At 49.1% G+C, this 26,669-nt stretch overlaps 1 protein-coding gene and 1 pseudogene across 1 annotated transcript in view; both read left to right on the top strand.

The window, feature by feature from the left end:
- B4GALT1 (beta-1,4-galactosyltransferase 1) overlaps positions 1-20,099 on the top strand; it is a 53,663-nt gene extending 33,564 nt beyond the window's left edge. The window contains exons 3-6 of the mRNA XM_043453016.1: positions 7,555-7,742; positions 13,547-13,669; positions 16,642-16,746; positions 17,234-20,099. Coding sequence (XP_043308951.1) covers positions 7,555-7,742; positions 13,547-13,669; positions 16,642-16,746; positions 17,234-17,366 — 549 coding nt within the window. The 3' untranslated portion in view covers positions 17,367-20,099. The remainder of the gene's footprint in view (positions 1-7,554; positions 7,743-13,546; positions 13,670-16,641; positions 16,747-17,233) is intronic.
- Positions 1,066-12,985, top strand: LOC122431687 (annotated as a pseudogene).
- Positions 20,100-26,669: the final 6,570 nt, after the last annotated feature.

The following is a 26,669-nucleotide window of genomic DNA, read 5'->3' as shown; positions in this document are numbered from 1 at the left end:
TCCCTTGTCTCCCTGACCACCAGGCTCCGTGCACCGTGCACGGTTAGGGTGTGGAGCCAGAGCTGCTTCCTGTGGCTCCACCCGCTCTCAGGACAGGACCCCTTGCTCTTGGCTCTCTGGCAAGTGAGAACCTGAGAAGTGAAGCCTCCTTTCCCCTCCAGGCCAGGTCATGACCCCTGGGAACCTGCATGGCCTTCTCCCCTCCGCCCCCTCAAAGCTTCCTGCCCAGCAGAGACTCTACTTTAGCCCTGTGGTGGTTGATGGTCATAATACATGATGGTCTTTTGGACTGAGCCTCTTTCACGGTCTCAAAGTTTGAGTTTTGACCCTGACAGCCCCCAGTGAGGCAGTGGGTACCCCCCCTGCACACCGTTCCTGCTGAGGGAAGACTCCCAGAGGGGAGCAGCTTGCTGGGGGTCCCCCGATGGCCGGGCAGCAGAGCCAGGACAGAAATGACCTGCAGCCCCTGGAATGCCTCACCTTGCCACGTGTCTGTTCCTCACTGAGGAGCAGCTCCGTTTCCATTTGGCAGTCTCCCCTGTGAGTCCCACTGGGTCCCGAGAAGAGGACAGTGGCTTGGGAGTCGCAGCCTCAGAACCCCCGGGAGGCTGGCCCAGTTGTCATGGTTACGGGTAAAACCTGGCCTGAACGGAGGCCCCAGCTCCCATCAGAAGAGTCTCTGTCCAGCTTTTGAGTTTTTTCCCTCTTCCTTCTCATCTGTGCACAGTCGTGAGGTGCTTCTAAGCTGCTTGTCTGAGACCAGGAGTGGGCAGGTTTGGAGACAGCACCCTCAGTGAGTGAGAGCCTCTGTTCCCCTCCTTGGCTGCTCACCTCTGTTCCTGGGCCAGACGGCTGGTTCCTAAATGAGGCCAAGACAGTTAGAGTGAAGCAGGCTCGTGCGTCTGCCCGGCTGCGGAGGACAGCTGCCTGGGCCTGAGGCCGCGCCCCCCCGCCGCCCCCCGCCCCGGGTTGGTTTCCATCTTGATTGTGTCTGTTTGCCACCCGCCTCCCGGCCTTGTTTCCTGCCTTAGCTGTCAGCACCCAGATTGAGGTATGCACGAGTAGGGCTGGGGAGGGGTGGGACCGGCCCCATTCTGCAGCAGCCCCTTTCTCTGGGCCCTGGGACCTCTTGTGGGACGGCTGTAGATATCTGCATCCCACCGCTGCTCACCTGCTGCCCCAGTGACTGGTCGTTTCCTTTGCTGTGTGTTTCCCCTTGCTCTGTCTGTGGCTGGCTCCAGCCTCCAGGGATCATGTTGAAGCAGCACTTCCAAGCACTTGCCTGAGCTGGTGAATTGCCTCCCTGGGCATTGTGCTGGGAAATGTCATTCCCCCATGACTTTGTGATGGGGACTGACCACTTACTAGGAATGTGCCTCTGCCTTGGAACCAGGGTGGCCACAGCCCAGACCCTTGCCTCTCTTCCTTACGTCTCTCCCTTGCAGCCATCCTTGTCTCTTTTTTCTTTTTTTCCTTCTAGTGGGGGCCTTTTGCTTTTCCTTGTTAATCCTGTTTGTAGCAAAGCAAGCTGAAGGAGGACCTCCTCTCTGTGATCTGCTTCTTGCTCTCCACCCACTCCTCTTCTGTGCCCTTCACCTCCTAGAGAGAGAGAGAGGAATGCCGACCTTACTGCCGCTGCGACTGCTGCCGCCGCTGACGCCACCCTGGTAATGTCCACGTGCCCCCAAATCCAGTCCAGAGCCCAGGCCCTGCTGCACAGGGGGAAGCTGTGTAAATGGTCCCGAGCATGTGCCATCCTGGGCCCTGGGGTTTCCCAGGCAGGGCCATGGCCCCTGTGGGCTCACTCAGAAATGCTGAGGTTGGTGGGAGCCTGCCTATCGTGCAAAGGTCAAAGAGACTTTGCATTAAAATCAAGCCGGACTTGAGCTCATATTGTATGTGTGTATACTTTTGTACTTTGCTTTTTTTCCTTAAATTCTGTATCATCAACATCTGCCCATGTTATTTCATAGTCTTCATAATCATCACTTTCCATGCCTTCATAATAGTTGAGCGTGTAGTTCTACCATAATTAGTGTAGACATTCCTCTGTTAGAAGGCATTTAGGTAATTTTCACTTTCTCAGTAGTATAAATAAGACTGTAATGAACATCTTCCAGTTTGTGGCTTATTCTGTGCTTGCTTCTTCCATATGTAGATTCATTTCCCTAGGTTAGATTTTCAGATACAAGACTGGGTTCAGAAATGGTGTAAACATTTCTATGGTTTGTAATGTAAGTGGCCAAATTGCTTTCTTGAAAATGAAGCCTTTATCTTCTGAGTGTTTTTCTGCAGAAAATCTCATCTCAGTGCCTTAGGCCCCGGGAGAGAGGCAGGCATCCTGCTGTAGAACTGAAGTTTTAAACTTATTTTCTGTGTTTACGTTGCCCAGAGTCCTTGCTTGGCTGTTCTATCAGCTGTGTTCTCTCTGAAGGCACCTTGTGGCTCTGACCTGTGTTCTGCTCCATCAGGGGCCAAGGATATGCCCTCTCTTGTGAGTAATTACTGTGGCAAACAAGAGGACTGCCCCCTCAGCTCCAGGACCCTGGAGGGCACGTTTCCTTCACTCACTGGGAGAAGAGCTTAAGTCTCTGATCCAGGTTTTATTGAGGGCCTTGTCCAAACTCAGGGCTCCTGTATTATTAAGGTTCAAAGCCAGAGACCCAACTGCTGTGAAATAATGGATCAGTGGATATTAGCCCGCCACAGACTCAGCATTTGTGTAATCCCAGCAATTCTCTGGAGATCCCCTTGCAGCCAGCCTGTCTACCCTCCCGAGGCTTGCCTGTCAGTCCTGCTGCAGGGCTGCCTGGCCAGAGCTTCCTCTGCTTGTCTGCCAGGCATTTGTCATGGGTCTTTCCTCTTGGAGTCTGAGGGGGCACAGAGAAGCATGCAAAAGGGTATTTCTGCAGAGATTTCCACTGCCTGCAGACCTGCCTCTGGATCTGTGGGCTCAAGCGCCTGGCTATTGTGGAGGGGAGGAGTGGTGTGATGGGCAGGGGGTGTGTATAGGAGCAAAATTGTCTCTCCCATCCCATAGAAATTCTGATTCTTTGAGACTCTGGGCTTAGGGTTGGTGTTTCCAACCTCTTTGCTGCTGTGTCTTTTGGTGGCGGAGGGGCCAGGGAGTCAGCCCCCGCGCCATCACGGTCAGGGGATGTGTGTGCTGGTGGACTCATGAGGGCCTGACATCCAAGGTTTGGTGGGTCTTCCAGAAACTGTGAGAACTTGGGCAAGTTGGCGCTGTGGCTTTCGGTGTTTGGTCATCTCTCTCCTGTTAGCATCAGGGAAAGGCTGCACTTGCCTTAACCGCAGGATTTGCCTGGTGATTAGACCAGATTCTGGTGCCTCTCCTGGAAACCCCACGAAGGCTGCTCGCAGGTGCAGCGCATAGGCCCGGGAGCAAGTGAGGCATGAAATGGGGAAGTGGAGTCCCCGCCTCGGCCCTTCCGGAGAGGCGTTCTCTGCTTGCCCCCTGTCAATGCCTGATCTCCAGTAATCGTGCCGTGGCTTCTAGACTGGTCTTGCTGCCCTTAGTTGGCAAGTAGGGCACAAATTCCTCCTTGACTTGCAAAACATAATTCTCATTTAAAACCTCAAGAGCTTCCCATGGCCTAAATAAAAAAGATAAAGTCTTGATTATTTTAGCTAAGTTCCCAGCCTCCCTCTCCTGCCACATGTTTTGGTCCACATCCACCTTCTTGTCTTAGTCTGGCTTTCCCAATCTGTATTTCTGTAGTTCCTTGAACGCTATCTTTTCCTCACAGGCTTTACAAATGCTGCTCGCTCGTCTCAGAATATTCTTCTCATGCCTCCCAACTAAACTTGGCTAGCTTCCTCGAGGCCCTCTCTTAATTTTCTACGATTGGGTTCGTGTTTCCACCTCTACTTCTCTGTACGTGCTGGGCTGAGGAGCTCCTTTCTCCTCCTTCCCTCTTAGCTGTCCACGCTGAAGAGCTCATCACCCCGTAAAAATACAATTGCCTGTTTAACTTGGAACTCCTCAAAAGCAGGGCTTGTGTCTTTTCTTTTTCTGTATTCCTATTGCTAAGCAAAAAGTAGATACCCAATAAATGACCAGAATGAAAAAGAGGGAGAAACAGCCCTCTGGTCCTTTCTCCTCTGTGGAGCAGACTTTTCTCTCTCTCTCTCTCTTTTTTTTTTTGATAATTTAATTGAGATATAATTACATATCATACAATATACCTATTTAAAGTATATAATTCAGTAACTTTGAGTATATTCAGAATTGAGCATCTATCACCATGATCAATTTTAGAACATCTTTATTAAGCCAAAAAAATTCCCCTACACCACTTAGCTATCAATTAATTCCTCCATTCTCTCCCGCCCTAGTAGCTACAATTCTACATTCTGTCTCTATGGATTTGCCTGTTCTGGACATTTCATATAAGTGCAATCTTATCTGTGATCCTTTGTGACTGACCTCTTTCACTTAGCATGATGTTTTCAAGGTTCATCCAATTTACAGCATGTAGCAGTACTTCATTATTTTTATTGCAGAATAATGTTGAATTGTATGGTTTTACCACATTTTATTTGTCCATTTATCAGTTAATGGCCATTTGGGTTGTTTCCACTTTTTAGCTATCTTGGACAGTGCTGCTGTGAACTTTGTTTGAAAGTTTCTGTGTGGACATGTTTTCATTTCTCTTGAGTATATACCTGGGAGTAGAGTTGCTGGATCACGTGGTGACTCTTTTGTTTATTCATGTGAGGAACTCCAGACTGTCTTCCAAGATGGCAGCACCATTTTGTATTCCCACCAGCAGTGTATGAGGATTCTGTTTTGAGTGGACATATTACTTGCTCTTATGTTTAGTGTAAATGAGGGCTCTCGAAAAAGGTTTTAATGCCCTGGAGAGCCATCTGACACTTCTTGAGACATTTGTCCCTGCCACCCAGATCTGCCTGAAGGGCACTGGGTTTGCTGCGTGAAGTGTCTGAAGAGTGTAGACTCTGCCAGGCCTCCCACCTCACGTGTCCTCACTCTTCCCCAGGCCAGCATGCTGACCAGCCCAGACTCCTGTCCTCTCTGGACTGATGGATGTTGGCTTCTCTTGATTGATACACCCACTTGCCAGTCACCCCACACATGGGGGAAGGGGTAGAACAGGTCTGCTCCTTGGGTTTCTCCTCCAGAGTGCCATTGGTCCTGGGGTTGGCACCAGCGGTGCCCGTTCATGGTTCCATATTTCTAGTTCCTGCGAGAGGAAAATGCTTAGGGTAGTCTCAGTCAGGTATCCGCTTAGATCAAACAGTCATGGCCAACAGGCCAGGTCCTGTGGTTCAGACAAGGCCACCAACAGCCTGCGCCTGTCACTGGGGAGCGGACCAAGAGAAGGGAAATTGGGCAGCGACTCTTGGGGGTCTGCTCCACAACTGGGAAAAGGCTTTGTTGGAACATTGCCTGTTCACTTGGAAACATGTTCAGTGGGGCTGAATTTTATCTCACAATGTTCAGAGAAAGCTAACTCTTTGAGAATCCTATGGGGCTGGAGGAGAAAGACGGAAGCCTCCAGGTGCAGGCCTCTCCTGTTACCAGGAGGTCGAAGGGTGTGGGAGGGAGGAAGCAAATCAAATTTGGGGATGAAGGTTGTTAACAAGATTGTTGAGATTAAATGACTCACCATGCTTGTAAAATACTTCCCTGTTCTGGGGTGTATCGGATCCCCCAGAGAATATTAGCAATGTGTTATTGTAATAATAGTAACGACGACAACTTCATAAGCAGTTCCTAAACTTTGGCCATTTTTTTTTCTTGATCTCGTGACTTACACAGAATTAGCTGAAGGCAGAATTCTAAATGGTTCTTAACTGGCGTGTGTGCCTGTGTGTGTGCTCACTTGTGTCCAACTCTCCGCGACCCCTTGGTGCCGCTCTTTTAACCGACAGAGCAGCCCAAGTAGACCCTGAGTACCACGGGGCGCCGCCTTCTCCCTTCACCACGCGTGGTTAGAATGCTTTGTCATGGGCTGAGGAAAGGAGCCCTCACGTGAAATGTTTCCTGTACTCTTCTGGGCTGCTCTTTCTGACTTCCTGGTACTTGTCTTCTCAAGCAGTCTGTTGCCCCAAGTCCCCCTCCTGACACTGGGGGCTGTGGAACCATCTGGGCACTCTTTGCTCACTTAGGCAGCCTGGTGGAGAGCCAGTGTCCGGGCCCTGTCTTAGAGTCCTGGAGAGAAGCTGTTCAGCACCCCACCTTGGAGACCATACAGATACTGCAGGCCCTCGTGGGGCACATTTTCCCCCAGAGTAGAGGGCCCTGATCTTGTTGATCTCGAGAAAGACTAGGAAGTGAGGATTCTAGAGGGTTGGGCTCCAGTGCCTACTGTGTCATTTACGTGGCCTTAGTTTCTTCATGGCAGTGGTGGGAGAACTCCAGCCAGGATGAGAGTACAGGTATTGAAGTGCTTGTGAATTAAGTGTAAGCGTGACTGTGTCGATGATGTTAACTGTCCTTACTAACCTCGGGTCTTGGTAACTAGTCAGAGCAGAGACCCATGAGAGGCCCCTTAGGTTGGAGTCTCCCCAAAGGGTTGCCATCTGCCATTGTATGTTGAAGCCCATCCATTTGTCTACTTATCCATCCATCCATCCATCAATCCATCCATCCAGTGGTTATTTACTGAGCTCTTATTATATGCCAGGCAGTGTTCCAGGCCTGTTTCCAGTGGGTGAAGAAAAAGCAAAAAAAAAAATTCCAGCCTTCATTGAGCTTATGTTCTAATGGGAGGGGACTGAAAATACACAAGAGAAGTAAATAAAATAGGAAGTACCTTTGCACCAACACACAATTCTTGTGGACCCCGTGGTTGGCATCCTGAAGCGGGTGTCCTCCTCTCTCATACATACTATATCTACTGTGCCCTGTAGCGCACTGGTCCCCACCCTACACTGTGAGCGCTGGCAGGGCAGAGACTGACTTGAGTTTGCCTTATTTCCTGGTGTCTGGTTTAGTGACAAATACCTGGACACAATGTGATGATCAAACCATAGTCAACCACACAAAAGCAGGTAGAAGTGAAAAAGCCCTGTTGTCACCAGTTTCCTGATATCCTTCCTGCAATTAGCCTATATGTACTATAAGAATAAATAACACATCTGTTTAAACACCTTTCACCTAACAATACTATCTCGATGATCGTTTCCTTTTAGAGCTTCCTTATTTTTTTTTTTTTAAACAGCTCTATTCCATTATATGGATGCATCATGGTTTGTTTAAGCCATTTCCTGGTCATGCTTACATCATTGTTTGCAGCCATTTGCGTTGGTGAACATGTGGTAAACAGAGTGAATACGTTGTTCGTTCACCTGTCATTTGCATACTTGCAGGTCCTACAGGATAACTCCTAGAAGTGGGATTGCTGGTTCAGGGAATGCTATTCAGGATTGAGTTGTAAAGTGAGGGTAGAAAATGAGGCCCAGGAATGGTCTAAGGGCCACGTGGAGCAGACAGGTCGCCAGTCCCCATGAGTGTTTGGCTGAAAGGCCTCATGGCATCTAATGGCACTTTTTTTGTTTCTGCACCAGGCTGGAGAGTCCATGTTCAACCGTGCGAAGCTCCTCAATGTTGGCTTTAAAGAGGCCTTGAAGGACTATGACTACAACTGCTTTGTGTTTAGTGATGTGGACCTCATCCCAATGAATGACCATAACACCTACAGGTGCTTTTCACAGCCACGGCACATTTCTGTAGCAATGGATAAGTTTGGATTTAGGTAAGAGATGTTTACCAGAATCTGCAGAAAACATATTTGTGTCTTCCGTGACAACCAGGGAATGCAGTTCCTCCAGCCCAGGAATAGTGCCTCTTAGGCTCTGGAGGAGAATGCCTTTTGAGAGAACTGGGTGCTTTTGAAGCACATGTGTGTGGGTGCTGTGTTAAGGCTCTTCAGAGCGCATGTGTGCTGAGTGCTGTGTAAGTCACTTCAGTTGTGTCTGACTCCTTGCACCCCTATGGACCGTAGCCCACCAGGCCTCTCTGTCCGTGGGATTCTCCAGGCAAGAATCCTGGAGTGGCTTGTTATGCCCTCCTCCAGGGGATCTTCCTGGCCCAGCGATCGAACCTGTGTTTCTTCCGTCTCCTACACTGGTAGGAGTTCTTGACCACTGGAGCCACCTGGGAAATCCTTTGAAGCTCATCAGTTCAGTTCAGTTGCTCAGTCGTGTCCGACTCTTCGCGACCCCATGGACCACAGCACACCAGGCCTCCCTGTCCACCACCAACTCCTGGAGTTTACTCAAACTCAAATTGAGTTGGTGATTCCATCCAACCATCTCATCCTCTGTCATCCCCTTCTCCTTCTGCCCTCAATCTTTCCCAGCAAAAGAGTCTTTTCAAATGAATCATCTCTTCACATCAGGTGGCCAAAGTACTGGAGTTTCAGCTTCAATGTCAGTCCTTCCAATGAACACCCAGGACTGATCTCCTTTAGGATGGACTGGTTGGATCTCCTTGCAGTCCAAGGGACTCTCAAGAGTCTTTTCCAACACCACAGTTCAAGAGCATCAATTCTTCAGCACTCAGCTTTTATAGTCCAGCTCTTCCATACATGACTATTGGAAAAACCATAACCTTGACGAGACGGACCTTTGTTGGCAAAGTACTGTCTCTGCTTTTTAATATGCTGTCTAGGTTGGTCATAACTTTCCTTCCAAGGAGTAAGCGTCTTTTAATTTGATGGCTGCAGTCACCACCTGCAGTGATTTTGGAGCCCCAAAAAATAAAGTCTGCCACTATTGGGGCTTCCCTGGTGGCTCAGAGGTTAAAAATAAAGTCTGCCACTATTTCCCTGTCTATATGCCATGAAGTGATGGGACCGGATGCCATGATCTTAGTTTTCTGAATGTTGAGTTTTAAGCCAACTTTTTAGGTCTCCTCTTTCACATTCATCAAGAGGCTGTTTAGTTCTTCTTCACTTTCTGCCATAAGGGTGGTGTCATCTGCATGTCTGAGGTTATTGATATTTCTCCCAGCAATCTTGATTCTAGCTTGTGCTTCATCCAGCCCAGTGTTTCTCATATGTACTCTGCATATAAGTTAAATAAGCAGGGTACAATATATAGCCTTGATGTACTCCTTTTCCTATTTGGAATCAGTCTGTTGTTCCATGTCCAGTTCTAACTGTTGCTTCCTGACCTGCATACAGGTTTCTCAAGAGGCAGGTCAGGTAGTCTGGTATTCCCATCTCAGAATTTTCCACAGTTTGTTGTGATCCACACAGTCAAAGGCTTTGGCATAGTCAATAAAGAAGAAATAGATGTTTTTCTGGAACTCTCTTGCTTTTTCGATGATCCAGCGGATGTTGGCAACTTGATTTCTGGTTCCTTTGCCTTTTCTAAAACCAACTTGAACATCTGGAAGTTCACGGTTCATGTATTGCAAGCCTGGCTTGGAGAATTTTGAGCATTACTTTGCTAGCGTGTGAGATGAGTGCAATTGTGCAGTAGTTTGAACATTCTTTGGCATTGCCTTTTTTTGGGATTGGAATGAAAACTGACCTTTTCCAGTCCTGTGGCCACTGCCGAGTTTTCCAAATTTGCTGGCCTGTTGAGTGCAGCACGTTCACAGCATCATCTTTTAGGATTTGAAATAGCTCAACTGGAATTCCATCACCTCCACTAGCTTTGTTTGTAGTGATGCTTCCTAAGGCCCACTTGACTTCCAGGATGTCTGGCTCTAGGTGAGTGATCACACCATCATGATTATCTGGGTCATGAAGATCTTTTTTGTATAGTTCTGTGTGTTTTTGCCACCTCTTCTTAGTATCTTCTGCTTCTGTTAGGTCCATACTATTTCTGTCCTTTATTGAGCTCATCTTTGTATGAACTGTTCCCTTGGTATCTCTCATTTTCTTGAAGAGATCTCTAGTCTTTCCCATTCTATTGTTTTCCTCTGTTTCTTTGCACTGATCACTGAGGAAGGCTTTCTTATCTCTCCTTGCTGTTCTTTGGAACTCTGCATCCAAATGGAGAATTAGTCTAGTCAGTTATTATTTAAGGAGGGAAGTGGAGTCCAGAAGCACCTATACCTCTGCACCTCCAGGTAAGAAGTGTTCATATTTGGGATGGCACTTGTCTTCAGTCTCCAGACGGTGGTTGTCTTACTTGACTTTCTTCTCCTCTTCCCCTCACAATTTGAGAAGCAAATTGGAGTCATCTTCCCTCAGTAATTTCTTGGACTTGGGTAATTCAGCAGATCTTCCTTGGCACTTTAAGAAAGAACACGGTTCTGTTTCCCTGCAAAGCATAGGCTTCTGCTTAAAAACTGGGGCTCAGACTTGCCCACCAAAATGCCCCTTTGCGAGGAAGCCAGCTGATGCCTGTCCCCAGGAACAGCAGTGTAATGAAAGCCCATTGTCACAGGTGGAAAATAGCCTTGTGCTCCATTTTTTTAATCTTAAAAAGTAAATTTGCATTTCATTCCATAATTTGTCCACATTTGTATCAACATAAACTTAAGGCACCTGTCAGTTGGGTAACCTGACCTCTTCCTCTGTGTTCTAACTCAACAGACTCATTTTATTTATTTTTTAAAGTTTATTTATTTAATTTTTTGGCCATGCTGGGGCTTTGTTACTGCACATGGGCTTTCTCTAGTTGCAGGAAGCAGGGGCTACTCGTTGTGGTGCACAGGCTTCTCATTGCAGCGGCTTCCCTCGTTGCGGAGCACAGGCTCTAGGCAGACCTGAGGGCTTCCGTAGTTGTGGCTCATGGGCTTAGTTGCTCCGCAGCACATGGGATCTTCCCGGACCAGGGAGCAAACCAGTGTCCCTTGCTTTGCAAGGCAGATCCTTAATCACTGGACCACCAGGGAAGCCCCAGACTCATCTTGCTCGAATCATTTCTTCCTGTCCTCGCTTGCTGGGGGCATGAGGGCTGTGAGATGAATGGAGGATGTTCTGAAGTCCTTCCCCAAGATGAAAGCATTCACTTTTGAGGAAGACGCGGTCGCCAATGCAGCGGAGCTCAGTGCCGCCCGCTCTTGTTCCTGACTCACTGCTGTTCGCTCTCGCCGAGGAACAAGTCGGTCAGGAAGCTGCGCCGCAGCCATGGCCTTTAAAGACACCGGCAAGACTCCCGTGGAGCCAGAGGTGGCCATTCACCAGATTAGGATCACCCTCACCAGCCCCAACGTGAAGTCTCTGGAGAAGGTGTGTGCTGACCTCATCAGAGGCGAGAAGGAAAAGAATCTCAAAGTGAAAGGACCAGTTCAGATGCCTACCAAGACTCAGAATAACTACAAGGAAAACTCCTTGTGGTGAAGGTTCTAACACTTGGGATCGATTCCAAATGAGGATCCACAAGCGACTCATTGACCTGCACAGCCCTTCTGAAATTGTCAAGCAGATCACTTCCGTCAGTATCGAGCCAGGAGTCGAGGTGGAAGTCACCATTGCCGATGCCTAAATCAGCCTTTTTAATAAATCTATGATCAGTTGTTAAAAAAAAAAAAAAGATTAAAGCATTCAGACCTTAAACATCCTGTCTTAAAGGAGGAAGCTTTGACTGTCTGTAAACGGAACTTTGTACCCTCCTATCTTCCCCCTCTCCCTCCCTGTTTGTGTATCTTCTCCTCTTTGAGACACACCGGTTCCTCTGAACTCTGTTCTTGAAGCGTGGTGGCGCTTACCTAATTCTTTACCACATCATCATGTATATTTCACCCAGAACTAGTTAGGCTTGGGAGACCAGGCAGGAAGGTAAGAGAAGCCAGCAGAGACAGCAAAACCAAATCTGGTCAGAATAGCGTGTACTTCCCCTGTGCAGTGGCTGAGGGTCCACTTCTGTAAAAACACTGATTATGAAAAAACCTTAATGGCCTGGTCACCTCTGGTTTTCAAACCCTCACATTATAAGTGCAGACTGTAGTGTGCAGATAACCAAAGGGGGGTGACTTGATGCTTAAACGATGATACCTAATTACAAGTGAATCTTTGATTCATTAAAGCAGGCCCCCAGGGATCTTTGCTTGTGGATGCTTGCAGTCAGAATTCTGGAACATATTTGAAAATAATAACTGCATCTTTTTTTTTCATACATTTTGTATGGTTTGGCTGACTTCCCCCTCAAAGTCTGAGTTAGAGTTTTCCTTAATTTGTGTGATGCATTTTGGTCTCTTTGGATTCCAGTAAAAGCCCAAGTGTGGTTTGGAGCTACACACAGGGTTGTCACAAAATCACAGCCTTTATAAAGTCCACAGGAAAGCCTTTGCTTGCCCTTTGGGCACATCCAGATTCTTAATATTTCTCGTCAGTTCTTCCTCTGTGTCCCTCAGGAGTCCACGATTCATAACCACTGAAATATTGAAATGCAGAATGGTTTGGAAGGATGAAAGCCCAGATGCCCTGCTGCTTGAAAATGGGTCAAAATAGATTCATCATCATACATTTTGCCACGTCAGGATGTGGTAGAATTTTCCAAGAAAATTTTTATTTTAGAAAATTTTCAGAAATGCTGTCTTGACTGTTGGGGTCAGTGTTCAAGCCAGTATACCTTTGGAAGAATGAAAGCAAGACTGTAGATGGAAAAAAAAAAAAAAAAAGACTATAGATGGGCCAGGGGTGGGAAGGGGTGCATGACAGGGTGGGCACAGGAGATTCTAAAGCAGTCTCAGTTTCTGGGACCTTCTGGAGAAGGATTTCTGACCCATGGAAAGCAGGTTCTCAAGCAATGCAGAACTGGACTTCTGTTTTTGTCACTAACTGATTGTCTAGATAACCACAGTGTTCTTAGAAAGAGCAAGATTCTACTTTTTGATATCTGTGTCTTCTCTGAGATAATCTGAGTCTGATACAAAAACAAAACAAAGGAAACCCTTATAAATCCCTAATTTAAAAGTTCCAGGGAATCAAAATAACTTTAGAAGTGTTTATATATTTTTAAAAAATAATTTTATAAGACCCTGATGCTGGGAAAGATTGAAGGCAGGAGCAGAAGGGGCGACAGAGGATAAGATGGTTGGATGGCATCACTGACTTGATGGATATGAGTTTGAGCAAGCTCCAAGAGTTGGTGATAGACAGGGAAGCCTGGCGTGCTGCAGTCCATGGGGTCGCAGAGAGTCGGAGACGGCTGAGTGACTGAGCTGATTCATCTTTGGCAGTGCTGGGTCTTTGTTGCTACACGTGGGCTTTTCTCTAGTGGCGGCGAGTGGGGCTAACTCTTCGCCGCAGTGCATGGGCTTCTCGTTGTGGTGGTTTCTCTTGTTGCAGAGCGTGGGCTCTAGGCACACGGGCTCCAGTAGTTGCGTTTCTTGGGCTTGAGAGCACAGGCTTAATAGTATTATGGCACAGGACCTAGTTGTTCCAAGGCATGTGAGATCTTCCTGGACCAGAGATTGAACCCATGTCTCCTGCATTGGATTCTTTACCTCTGAGCCACCAGGGAAGCCCAGAAGTATTTATATATATATATATATTTTTTTTTAGAAGTATTTGTATTTTGAGTGAGCTTTATTAAAGAATAAATACTAACTACTGGTCCTCTATGTGTGCATGTGTGTGTGTTTTTTTTCCCCCAGCCTACCTTATGTGCAGTATTTTGGAGGTGTCTCTGCTCTAAGTAAACAACAGTTTCTCAGCATCAATGGATTTCCTAATAACTACTGGGGCTGGGGAGGTGAAGATGATGACATTTATAACAGGTAAGTGTCACAATTTAGATCTCGTGCTTCCGTCTCTCCCTTCACTTCTGGTTTTTCTATCCATGCTTGGTTATTTTGCAAGGATTGACCCTAAGGAGAGATGCAGTCCCCACCCAGCCTGAATTCTTAGGTGAGCCCTGCTATAGATGCTCCAGGTGATAGAGAGCGTCTTAAGAGACAGACCATGAGAACCCTTAATGAAACTGGAAAGCATCTGAAAGTAAGCATGTGTGTAACTCTGATGTGCACTTGAAAGTTTTAATCTACCTGAATTAGAAACAAAAACAACAAAAAAAACACAACCTGTACTCACTGCTGTATTTAAAGCAGATAACCACTAAGGTCCTTACTATACAGCACATGGACCTCTGCTCAATGTTATGTGGCAGCCTGGATGGGAGGGAAGTTTGGGGAAGGATGGATACACGTATATGTATGGCTGAGTCCCTTCCTTGTTCACCTGAAACCATCGCAACGTTTTTAATCGGCTATACACCAATAAAAAAAAAAAGTTTTAAAAAATTAAAAAGTATTTTTAGGAAAACTAGCTTCTGTGATTTTTGCCTTAGCCTTCTGGAAAATGTGAAATGAAAAGCATGTGAAGGGGTGACTCACTAGATGGCCATGCACACCCTGGGGCTCTTCATGAGTTGGTAAAACTTTATTATGTGAGTTGTCATTGCAGATGGTAAAAAAAAAACCCATCTGTCAGTGGCATTTGAGAGCACATTCTGCTTGGTCTTTCCTGGCAGTGGAATCTCCACCCCTGCTGGATGTAGGCAAAAAGCACCTTCTCCCTCTGGGAGCCCACCTGAACTTGCCACTGAGTTTGAAACCAGACTACACCCCGGTGCCTTCCTGAACTGGAGTACGTTAATTTGATCATTAACAGAAGAGAAGTCACTTAAGATTAGCTTTGCAGCATAGACCCAAGTCTTTAACACAGTCCTTGAAGAAAAGTTAAATTTTAGAGATTGATTACCAATATGCAGAGCACTGGGCCAGGCAGGACCAGTGGGGAGGAAGACACTGAAGCCCTGAAAGGGAGTCCAGACAAAAACAGGCTTGCTTTCACAGCCCTGCACCCAGGCAGCTGGGCCCGTGTGACGGTGTACAGGACTGAGGTGCTGCACAGACCTGAGTGATTAGAAAAGTCTCCAGGAGGGAGCCCCGAGGACAGGGTCCTGGGGGTGGGGGAACAGAACATCAGTGGCTGCGGAGGAGCTTTCTGTCCTTTCTTTAAAAAAAAGTTTTTTAAAATTTTAAATTGAGGTTTATTTGATGTACATATGTTTCAGATGTACAACAGAGTAATTCACAATTTTTAAAGGTTATATTCCATGTATAGTCATTATAAAACTTTGGCTATAGTCCCGATGCTGTACACTATATCCTTGTGGCTTATTTATCGTATGGGAAGTGGACATGTTAGTCACTCAGCCGTGTCCGACTCTTTGTGACCCCATGGACTGTAGCCCTCCAGGCTCCTCTGTCCATGGAATTCTTCAGACAAGAATACTGGAGTGGGTAGCCGTTCACTTTTTCAGGGGATCTTCCCAACCCAGGGATCAAACCTAGGTCTCCCGCATTGCAGGCAGATTCTTTACCATTGAGCCACCAGGAAAGCCATATTTATCTTATATGTAGTGGTTTTTACCTCTTAAATCCTTATGCCTATCTTGCTCCTCCTCCTGGAGCAGCTTTCCTGAAAGGTAAAGAACCTAACTCTTATTCTGTACCAACTTGCTTTTGCTAGGCCCTAGCTCAGCGCTGAGGGAGGCCAGGCTGGGAACCTTTAAGTCACCTAGGACCAGCCATTTCTGCCTCTCGGCTTAGTGTTGTATTCCTGCTGTCAAGACTTTGGTTGGTATTCCTCATCCCTTTCTCCTCCAGAACCCACACAGAATCTTCCACTGTGATCTGGCTGCCTCTAGTCTTGTTCCCAGCTTTCCACTATCATACCGCCTAACAGAGAGACTTCCCATTGGCCAGCTCTGTGTACAATGTTGGGAAACCCAGCATATAGTGAGCTCTCCATATCTGCAGATTCCACATCCCCACAGATTCAACGCACCTTCAATTGAAAATATTCAGGGGGAAAAAAATTCCAGAAAATTCCAGAAAGCAAAACTTGGATTCGCTGTGCACCTGAGACTATTTCCATGACATTTACATTGTATTTATAACTCGATATGTCATTCACGCTGTATTAGGTATTATAAGTTATCTAGAGGTGATTTAAAGTATATGGGAGGATGAGGACGTGCATAGGTTATATGGAAATGCTACACATTTTACATAAGGGACTTGAGCAACCACAGGGAAGGAGGTTGTCCAGGAACCGATCCCCTGGGGATACCGAGGGATGACTGTGTTATATCCATTTCAGACATTGGCCCTGTTCTGGGAGATGCTCTTGAGAAGGCCTCCATGATACAGTCTGTGCCCTTCTTTGCCACTTCACCTCTGGCCACTTCCTACCCCACACTTTGACGCTCCCAGAGGGCACTGCGCTTGCTCTCACCTCCCTGCCTTTGCCTGTGCTGTCCTGACTGCCCAAAATGCTCTGGCAAACACCCAGTCATCTTCAGGGCTTGGCTCTGCCCAGTCTCGATCGGGTGGAGTTGGTTGCTTCTCCCTCGGTGCCAGGCATCCCCACGCCCACCTCCTCCCCTTCGTCCTGGCACCTGTGGCCCTACATCCTAAGCAGCCACATCATAAATTCCACGAGGGCAGACACCCCCAGTGCCTGGCACAGGATGGTCCCCCCACAAGGTCTAGAACCGGGGGTAAAAGGTTATGAGGAAGGGGTGTGAGTTTTAACTGCTACCTGTACACTGGGCTGGGGTGTGGGTTGGTGAGACCAGCTGGCAGGATAGGATGGTGGGCGGGACAAAAGTCTTGCAGCTGGAGCTGCGGGGCCTGGGTCTGTGGCAGCTCTGTGATGACCACTGTCCCTTTGCTCCTGACAGATTAGCTTTTAGAGGCATGTCTGTGTCTCGCCCAAATGCTGTGGTCGGGAAGTGTCGGATGATCCGCCACTCGAGAGACAAGAAGAATGAGCCTAATCCTCAGAGGTGTGTTCTCTTTTATTCTTGCCCCTGTGTGTGTTCCCTTCTTCCGCCTTCAGGTGGGGCTGGCTGCAGGAATGGGGCTCTGGGGTGGGCTCCGTGCCTCGGGGGAAAACGGGCTCCATCCACAGGGCAGGGCTGGAGTAGGAGGGAGGTGGTGGTGGTGGTGGTTTAGCCGCTCAGTCATGTCCGACTCTGCGACCCCACGGACTGTAGCCCACCAGGCTCCTCTGTCCGTGGGATCTCCCAGGCAAGAATACTGGAGTGGGCTGCCACTTCCTTCTCCAGAGGATCTTCCCAACCCTGGGATTGAACCTGCATCTCCTACATTGGCAGGTAGATTCCTTACTGATGAGCCACCGGAGAAGCCTAGTAGGAGGGGAAAAGGGCCATTAAAGTACAAATGTTTAAAGTTTTGAGTTTTGTTTTTGCTTTCTTTTTTTTTTTTAAAGATTTTTGTTTTGGCTTCAAACCCTTTGTTTGTTCCTTGTAGGTTTGACCGAATTGCACATACAAAGGAGACAATGCTCTCTGATGGTCTGAACTCACTCACCTACACGGTGTTAGAGGTCGAGAGGTACCCGTTGTATACCAAAATCACAGTGGACATCGGGACACCGAGCTAGCATTTTGGTGCACTGATCAGAGACTGAAAATGGCCAGGGACCTCTGCTGTGTCTCTGCCCGTGTGCTGGGCTGGTCCCTCTCATTCTCCCCATCAGTGACAGGCCCTCTCTGCTCATCATTCAGACGCCTTTCCGGACGACCAGGACGAGCGGGATATATTGCCCCAACTTGGCTCAGCATGTGACTTCTCAGCCCCATGAGGTGTATGTAAGCATAGAAACCATCAGCCTCTGGGGGCCCTCGGCATGTTCACAGTGTCACCCCAAAGAATCAGAGCTGTGCGCAGCTCCGAATCTGATGACTGTGGGACTCATCCCCAGAAAAAAAAAAAACAACACCTAATTTGTTGTGATATAGGTAAGAATTTTGCTTTAAATTGTGGTATTATTACTTTGTGAAAAATTGGAGAGTGCTGCTGAAATCAGATCAGTGTGGTGTTTTTCAATTATCATGTTTTAACAGAAAAACACCTATTCTTATGTTAACCACCCCCACCCTCGACCCTGTCTCCATGTATGCAACTATTACAATCACTGTGTATGTGTGTCTTTTCTTAGCAAAGGAATTTTAAGACTTGAGGCTTGAATCCCAAGGCCACTTTAGCCACCAGAGCAAAAGCCTTGGGCGTTCTCACATTGGTGGCCTTTCTCCAGATGCCTGATTTCTGAATGTAAATCCTTTTTTTTAAAATAGCATTTGTAGTATCTTGAAGAAAGAACAAATCAGATCCTCCTTATGGTCTAGCTTGATTTTGTGTTGATCCAGAATGGCATAGTGTTTAGTCATGGCAATTTATTTTTCTGAGCATGCTATATAAACTTGAATTTCCTATGTATTTTTATTGTGGTGTTTAACATGTGGGGATGGGGATTGAGCATTTTTTAGGGGAAAAAATAACGTATGCTGTAGTGGCCCCACACGGGCCTCGGACGGAGCTGGCAGGCCAGGTTTTCTGAAGAGCCTAGACATCTCTGGGTCCTTCGGTGAGAACTAAGGCGCCCCATGAGCACTGTCAAGCTGGACTCTATGGGGGAGGCAGACATCAAGGCTTGCCTGGCAGAGTTCGCCACCTCGCCACCTCCCTGCCCTCCCCAGGTGGGCAGGGCCAGGGAACAACCCCCACCTCCTCAGACTGATCCCAGCACCTCCCTTGGGCCCCAGGCTGTGAAACTGGGAATGACAGCCACCAGATTGTTTACTGGCCCTCCATCTGCCCCTGGGGGCTGCCTTCCAGGCTCCATTGGCCGAGCTGCCTGGCCCACCTTGCAGGACCGGTTCTCTGTCCTCCTCATCCTCCTGCCTCCCTTGTGCTGCCTTTCTCTTCCCTCCCTGCCCCTTTGTTCCACCGCCTCTTGCCTGTTTCCTAAAACTGGCCTGTGGCGCTCAGGGTCAAACGGACTATCCATTCTCCAGCATGAATGTGCCTTTTAATTAGAGAGCAGTTCAGCTGAACTCACCCATACTCCTCCCACGGCCGCTCTGGTGCCGAAAGCTTCCCATCCCCGCTCAGGTTTTAGCAGGTGCTCCTAGTCCAGGGAGGCCGACTCACAGCAGATGTCTTCCCCAAACCCACCTCTGCTGCTGGAGGTTTCAGCCTGCCTGGGGTGAGATGTACAAGGCAGTCCCTGCCGCTGGCACGAGTGCTGCGTCCAGGCTGGGCTGAGGGCTTAAAATTCAGCTTTCTAATCCCAGGGTTAACCTTTCAGCTGGGGGCAGCCTAGAAACCAGCCCGCAGTGTGAAGGCTGAACTGGTGCCTGGCCCCAGTCATACCTGTGCCTTGATCACTTTGAGCATCTCATGCTATTATCTGGTTCTTTTTCCAGAAACCTTTGTGTTGGTTACAAATTATTTTCCACTGTAGCTGGGCTATGCAAAGAGTATTCTGTCTGTCAGTTCCCTACTCCTTAATAGCAATGTTGTTAAAGCCAGGAATAGCCCTGACAGGAAGCTTTGGGAAGCGCAAAGAATGAAGACCTCGCTTTCTGTCCCCAGATCCTGACTTTTCCAAAGTGCCTTAAAAGAAAGGAGACAAGTATCCTGGGTGGTAACCTTTTTGTTACTTTACTTCTAAAAACGAAATTCTGACTTTTTTTTTTTTTCTTTTTTGTTTTCCTATTACATTTTCTTTCATGTTCCATTGTAATCGTCAAGTCTGTGGTTCATTCTCAGGACCACCAGAAACGCTGCTTCACCACCCACTCCCCGTTTGCTCATCTTCCGGTGCGCTCGTGGGGTCCGCCTGGGCTGAGGGTTAAGCTAGCCCTGGCCTGGTTCATCAGATGCTGCAGCGCTTACTTCCTCCCTGGGGAGTTGAGTACTGAGGGTTCGGGAGCATTTCCTTCTCCTGGAAGTTGTCACCGTGACATTGTCAGGTGCCCTTCTCTCTTTCTGTCCGTTCTGTTGCTGGTGAACCTCTAAGGTGGCCTTTGGGAAAGGTCAGAGGGCAGAGGTGGCGCAAGAGGGAAACGGAAATGCTGGTGCTGCCCCTCAGGGCCTCTGCTGACCAGTGGGGGGGTGCGGGCTGGAGGGAGGGGTGCCTCACAATGGCTGGGAGGGGAGCCTTCCTGCCCTAGAGACCTGTGTGCTGTGTATTTTGATCTCCCATGTACACAAATGTATGTATTTACCATTGTAAGTGGGTGAATGTTTGACCTTGGTGTTCAAAACAGAACTGTATTTTTGCCTTTAAAATCCAGTAATATAACGTGAATAAATGACCCTATCTTTGTAACGGCAGGTGGTCTCTCTTCTGATATAAGGGGTTAGTGACGGGGGCTGCCTGCTGGGAGGGTCTGAGGAAAGCAGGGCTCCACCTGCTCTGCCTGCCTCACTGTTGGGGGGGGGCGGGGCTGGGGGCTTGGGTGAGGGGAGGAGATGTTATCTCACCTGCCTGGGATCACACGCACCTTACCGGAATCAGCCATTTCCCCAGCTGAGTCTCATATGGATATCTGTAAAATGGGAATAGTAACACACACAGACTTTTTGAGGCTTAAAAGAGATGTGTCTGAAATACAGTGACTGGCACCTCACAGGTACTTACCACCCTTCAGAGAAGAAGTTTCCCCAGCGGTTCTCTGGCTCTGTTCTGTTTTCCACACAAGCCCGCATGTTCTCAGAGCTGTTTATGCAAGGTGTTCACAGCATAGCTTAGATCAACAAGCTTTCTTCTCAGCCCCAGGAAGTTTAACCTGGTGCTACAAAAGGTCTCAGCTGCGCCCCGAGGACTTGAGACAGTAAGTACCTTGGGGACCTCCTCCAAGGCCCCAGGTCAGGCACTGCACCCTCTGACATGTGGCTTTGATTGAATTGGCTTCTGGAAGAAATGGGCCAGAGGAAACCAGTGTGCGGGAGAGGTCACCCCCACGCTGTCCAGGCTGAGGGGGCCACAGGCCCTGCTGGATGGAGCTGTGATGGTGGGACCGGCTGGGAAACAAAGCTGGAAGGACAGCCCCCTGAAGCCCCACCAGGGCCATCTGGCCATCTCCACCCATCCCTGTGACTGCTGGAAGGAGCCCTAGTAGCCCCAGCCTTGAGCAGTGGCTAGCACTCAGCTCTGTCTTTCTGACCAGACTCCTCTGGACAGAGTGCTGCCTTACAGGGCTTTTCAAGCTATAAGGTCTGGGTTAAGTGGGGTACCCTCCCCTCTCCCAAAATGCGTGGACACCACCAAGTACTTAGGAGAGGCCAGAATGCCTGTCTTCAGATCCTGTTGCTGCTTCTTCCCAGTTTCACGACCTTGAGTGAGTGACAGCCTCTCTGTGCCTCAGTTTGTTCATCTGTGTGATGGGATAACAGTACTTCTTTCATAGGATTGCCAGGAAGATCAAGTGAATTAATTTTACAAAGCACTCAGACCATATCTAGCTCATAATAAGCATGCACATTACAAACATTTGTTAAACTTTAAAAGTGCAGGTACACATGTGTACCAGCATGTACATAGACTGATGTGTACACGGTACCCACATATACACATGCACACACCAGGTGTGCTGGGCGTATTTTTTCCTCTTCTAGGGCGCATGTCTGGGACTTAACTGTGCGGCAGGTGGCTGAACGGATCTCACGGTAAGTGACCACGCCTCTTCTGGAGACACCTGAGACCTCAGCAATGCTATTTCCCCACACCTTCCTGCCTGCCCTGAGGGAAGGTGTTAGGAATGGTGGCCTTGGCAAGGGAGGGGGGCTCAAATCCTGTATTGGTGGGCTGCAAGCCTCCAGGAAGATGGGAGGAAGAGAGTCAGGGCCAGGCTCCTGGGGTAGCCACTTCCTGGAGAAGTGCCCTTAGTCTTCCACTTCACCTGGGCCCCAAACCAAGTCTGAGCCAGGGCAGAGCCCAGTAGCCATGGGTGTGGATTTGGTGGGTACCAGTCTTGCCCCCCATAGAGTACCTCTTTTCCATGAGAGAATGTGACCTGGATGCCTAATCACTGACCCACAGTTGTCCTTTGGAGGCAGGGCTCTGGTGCCCAAATGGCCGGGGTGCCCATGGAGGTGTTTGAGTGAAACCTCCCTGGCAGGAGTGTTTGCTGCTGGTGATAGAGGGAAGCTGTGTATGGGGAGGATTGGGGGGAGGTGGAGGAAATGAGAAGATGACCGAGTGCTAGGTGTTGCCAAGTCCCCACCACTCTCCTGAGCTCGCCTCCTGTTTATTCCTGGAGCTGGGAGTTTGGACATTCCTAGGGGCTGATTTCTTCTTAGAACTGGAACTTCTTACCCCATCAGAAAGGAAATGAGGTTTGCTAGCTGAGCCGGCTGTGCCAGATGAGCCTCATTTCCTCCCCTGGCACGGGCCCCAGGCAGAGAACGCGGCCGCTGCCTTCATTTGGGCTCCAGGACCTGTCCCCAGGCTGGGCAGCTGGGGATCCAGCAGGGTGTGAATGTCAGGTGAAGTGATAGGGTCAATGGACCAGAAAGCAGAGGACTGTGACATTCCCAAGATACTGGCACTTGAGCAAGTTATGTGCCAGGACACCAGGCGGGGGCCAGGAGGAGGGCTGGAGGAAGCCATACAAAGAGTGGTCACTGTGTCTGGCCCTCTGCTTTCCCACTCGATGGCTCACTCAGTTCAAGTCCGTTCCCCTCCCTGAGCCTCGGGTTGCTCTCCTGTTTTATGAATCTACCCCTGGTCTCCCCATAGTTTTTCCCTCCCCGCAAGAAGGAAGTGCTGTGGTCTCAGGTATCCCCTTGTTCCTGAGACTCACCCTTCATGCTGCCTTGGAGGAAGTTATTTTATCTGAGTCTTCCTTTGTAAAAATAGCAGGATCACCCCTGCCTTCCCCCTCTTCTCCCAGGATACAGGTTTTTTTGGGTTTTTTTTTTAGATCTTTTGATGTGGACCATTTTTAAAGTCTTCGTTGAATTTGTTACTTCTGTGTTGCTTCTGTTGCCTGTTTTAGTTTTCTGCCCAAGGGTAATGTAGGATCTTAGCTCCCTGACCAGGGATCGAACCCTCACCCCCTGCATTGGAAGGCGAAGTCTTAACCACTGACCACCAGGGAAGTCCCACAAGATATACTTTTAAAACTCTACCTGGAAAAAGGAAAAAAAAAAATTCTACCTGGGATTTCCCAGGCAGTCCAGTGGTTAAGAATCCACCTTTCAATGCAGGGGATAAGAGTTCGATCCCTGGTCAGGGAACTAAGGTTCCATACACTGCAGGGCAACTAAGCCCACACAGCAGAACTACTAAGCCCTTGTACTGCAACTAAGACTTGACTCAGCCAAATAAAGAAATAAATGCTTTTTGGAAACTTTTTAAAACAAAACAAAAATTTCTACCTGGAGGAGCTGGAATGCTATTCCTTTTCTGTCTCCCTCTTCTGCCTGTGGCCTCTCCAACTTTGGAGAGACGCCTGTCACCTGCTTCCCCTCGGGTTTTCCAGATAAAGGCTTCCTGATTATCCCATCGGCCCGGAGGGGGAAGCACGGGAGCCTCTGTAGTAGCGTGTTTACCCTTCCATTACTCGTAACACTGAAAACCTAAGAGCCACCGTCAGTGGGGGCTGTGCTCAGGGAAATGAGGTGTGTCCAAACAGGGCGGCCACTGAGCATGATGAAGTGGATCTGTACTTATTGACTGGAAAGAGGCCTGAGGGGAGAAGGCAAACTACAGAATGGGATCTCCATATAAGACAGGAAATGCCTGAATAATTTAGTGCCAAAATTATTCTGTGATTGTTGATGGGAGCAGATACACAATAAAACGGAAAGATGATCCCCTCTCTCTGCACCGCTTTTGTGGCCAGGCTCCCAGCCTAGGGTAACAGCCTTTAGTGTTTGGGGGCTGCCTGAGGGCCGAGGTCTTTAACAGGGACCAGCCCCATTGAGAGAATTAGCTGGGTTGTCCCCAGGGGGAGTTGTTCAGTTGTTCAGTCGTGTCTGGGGGCTTTGCAACCCCGTGGACTGCAGTACACCAGGCTTCCCTGTCCTTCAGCATCTTCCGGAGTTTGCTCCAACTCATGTCCATTGAGTGAGTCAGTGATGCCATCCAACCATCTCATCCTTTGCCACCCCCTTCTCCTCCTTCCCTCAGTCTTTCCCAGCATCAGCATCTTTCCCAGGGGACTTGCACTTCCTCAAAGTGCCCAGATGTGGAAGGGAGACAGGTCGTCTTTCTCTGAGATGATGGAGGCCTGTGCCCTGTTCACATTGGGCAGGGTTGGGGGGGTGGTGCTGTGGGGTTGTCCATGGAGGCTGGACGGGATCAACTCAGGCTCAGAAGTCTCTATCAGTTCTCTCGGGTTTAGAAACATAAAAATTAGAACAGTTTGCCACTCTTTTCTGAGTGCCATTGAATATTCACACCTGTTATACTTGGGTAATTAAAATGTTAACCAACCAAAACAAGTGGCGAGGGTGAGGGACACTGTGCCCCTTGGCTCTGGAGGGGCAAGATTGGCCTGAGACACCTCGTCAGGACCCTGGGAGGAGCAGGAAGTGAGGGGGATCTGGCTGCCTGTGGATCTCTGGCCCCAGAATCCAGGAGTCCTGTTGCTGGCACGAGGAGGCCCTGCCATCTGGATTTTGATGCAGACCCAAGCCTAGAGCTCTGAGAGATTCATTTCCGGGCCAGATGTGAGTGCTGGACGACTGGCATGTCCCCTGGGACCTCATCTTGCCTGGGAGGCATGTGCCAGGGGAGGGTGGGCACCAGGCTGTGACCAGTAAGAGTGCACTCCACTGCCTTGGAATCTCTGTCTGGTGGGGTGCCAAGAGCTGCGTGCCCAGCCTTGCCCCCACTGCTGCTCAGCTTCGTGGGAGCCCCGCCAGCTTGAGCTTCCTGCCCTGAGAGACCGGGCAGGGTGGGCCACCAGCCATCATCCAGCTGGGGACTCGGGCCAGCGGGGGGCTCTCAGAGTGCTCCCTCTCTGCGACATGTCCTGCTGCTGTGGCTTTGGTGTCTTTGCTTTTCCCTGACAACTGCAGCAGAGGGACAGGCCAGCTCCCAGGCCCCAGCTCTCTGGTCTCCCACCTCCCCGAGGGTCTGTAGTGATGGCCGGGAGAGGAGGACCTGGCGGACTGCTGCCCCACTGTGACGCTTCACACAGCTTCTCCCCTTCCGAGCACACGTGGCCCCTTGCTGCCTCCTGTGCCTCACTGCTCATTATGATCATCCCCATCCTGAGAAACGTAGGCTCGAGGCGGTCACGTAAGGACACAAGATCACACAGAGTTACTCGCTGATGCAGGAGTGCTGACTCCCAGCCCGGGCTCTGTCCACGGAACCATGATCCAGCCACTCATCAGCTTCAGGGGCTTGTCCTCCACAAAACAGCGTGGGAGCTGGAGGCTGGGGAAGGAGGGTGCCCCGCCTCAGCCAGAAGACAGGAGCCTCGCCTTGAGCCTCACGGCTGCAGCATCACCAAGAGAAGTGCTGTGTAGACCGCAGGCTGGACCCAAGACCTGGTTTCTGTTCTGTGTGGTTTGGGTTCTGTTTCATTTTCCTTTTACAGTTCTAGAGGACTTGGGAAGCCAGTATACTCAGTGGCAACAGCTCCCTATGCCAGGGATATCATTGCAGCCTCCGTCTGGGAGACACACGGGAGTGGTTAACACTGAAATCATCCATGACGGTTCAGGGGGCCTGGGTCATGGGTACAGAGAGGAAGGGAGACCCTTGAGAGCTGAGGGTTCACACGGACCTGAAGAAGTTAGGACTGCTTTTTGCCTCTGGAAGCATCGCTCTGGGCGGCAAGAAGCAGCCCCTCGTTCACAGACAGTACAGCTCCTTCTGAAATTAAAAGACGCTTGCTTCTTGGAAGAAAAGCAATGATAAACCTAGATGGTGTATTTAAAAATAGAGACATTACTTTGCCTACCAAGGTCGTATAGTCAAAGCTATTGGTTTATCCGGTAGTCAAGTATGGGTGTGAGAGTTGGACAGTAAAAAAGGCTGAGTGCCAAAAACTTGGTGCCTTTGAACTGTGTTGGAGAAGACTCATACGAGTCCCTTGGACTATAGAGATCAAACCAGTCCATCCTAAAGGAAATCAACCCTGAATATTCATTGGAAGGACTTCTGCTGAAACTGAAGCTCCAATACTTTGGCCACTTGATACGAAGAGCCAACTCATTGGAAAAGACCCTGATGCTAGGAAAGATTGAAGGCGGGAGGAGAAGGGGACAACAGAGGATGAGATGGTTGGATGGCATCACTGACTCAATGAACGTGAGTTTGAGCAAACTCCAGGAAATAGTGAAGACAGGGAGGCCTGGTGTATTGCAATCCATGAGGTCACAATGAGTCGGACACGGCTGAGTGACTGAACAACAGCGGCTCCTTCATCCCAGTGCTCAGTCCTGCCCTTCCCCTGGGCTAACACCTGGCATCATCACGGTGTTGTCCCAAGGCTCCCGGGGACGTGCGGGAGGGCGGAGAGGCGGGCGGCTCTGCTGAGGCCTGGACTTCTACTCATCTCTCCCTTTTCCTTTTTGTCACCTCTTCTCACCGTACACCTTCTGCCCAAAGGAAGGCAGCTGTCACCCCATTCCCAATCCTCCCAAACTTTCTTAGCCAATGGCATTTTCCTAAATGAAGCCAGGGGCCATGTCTCGATGATTCATGATTTTTAGACTGTCTCAATCAAGAGTTCTAAAAAGCTCCGCTGGGTTTCACTTCATCAGACTCAGTGATTTATGTTTCACGTGGTTTGCTCTGGATGGAAGCTGACCCGGCCACAATGAAATGTGGAATGAGGAGAGCTGACCTGCTGCCGAGGACGGAGGAAACCTCTGGCACGACCAATCTGTTGGGCAATGTCTCTCAGATGCCAGGCTGGGCCCTGCTGCCAGCTCG

This window comes from Cervus canadensis, chromosome 30 (genome assembly GCF_019320065.1).
Source record: "Cervus canadensis isolate Bull #8, Minnesota chromosome 30, ASM1932006v1, whole genome shotgun sequence".
In the NCBI taxonomy this organism is placed as follows: Eukaryota; Metazoa; Chordata; class Mammalia; order Artiodactyla; family Cervidae; genus Cervus; species Cervus canadensis.
The sequence above is the reverse complement of the archived record's forward strand: the minus strand, read 5'-3'. Positions and strand labels throughout refer to the sequence as shown.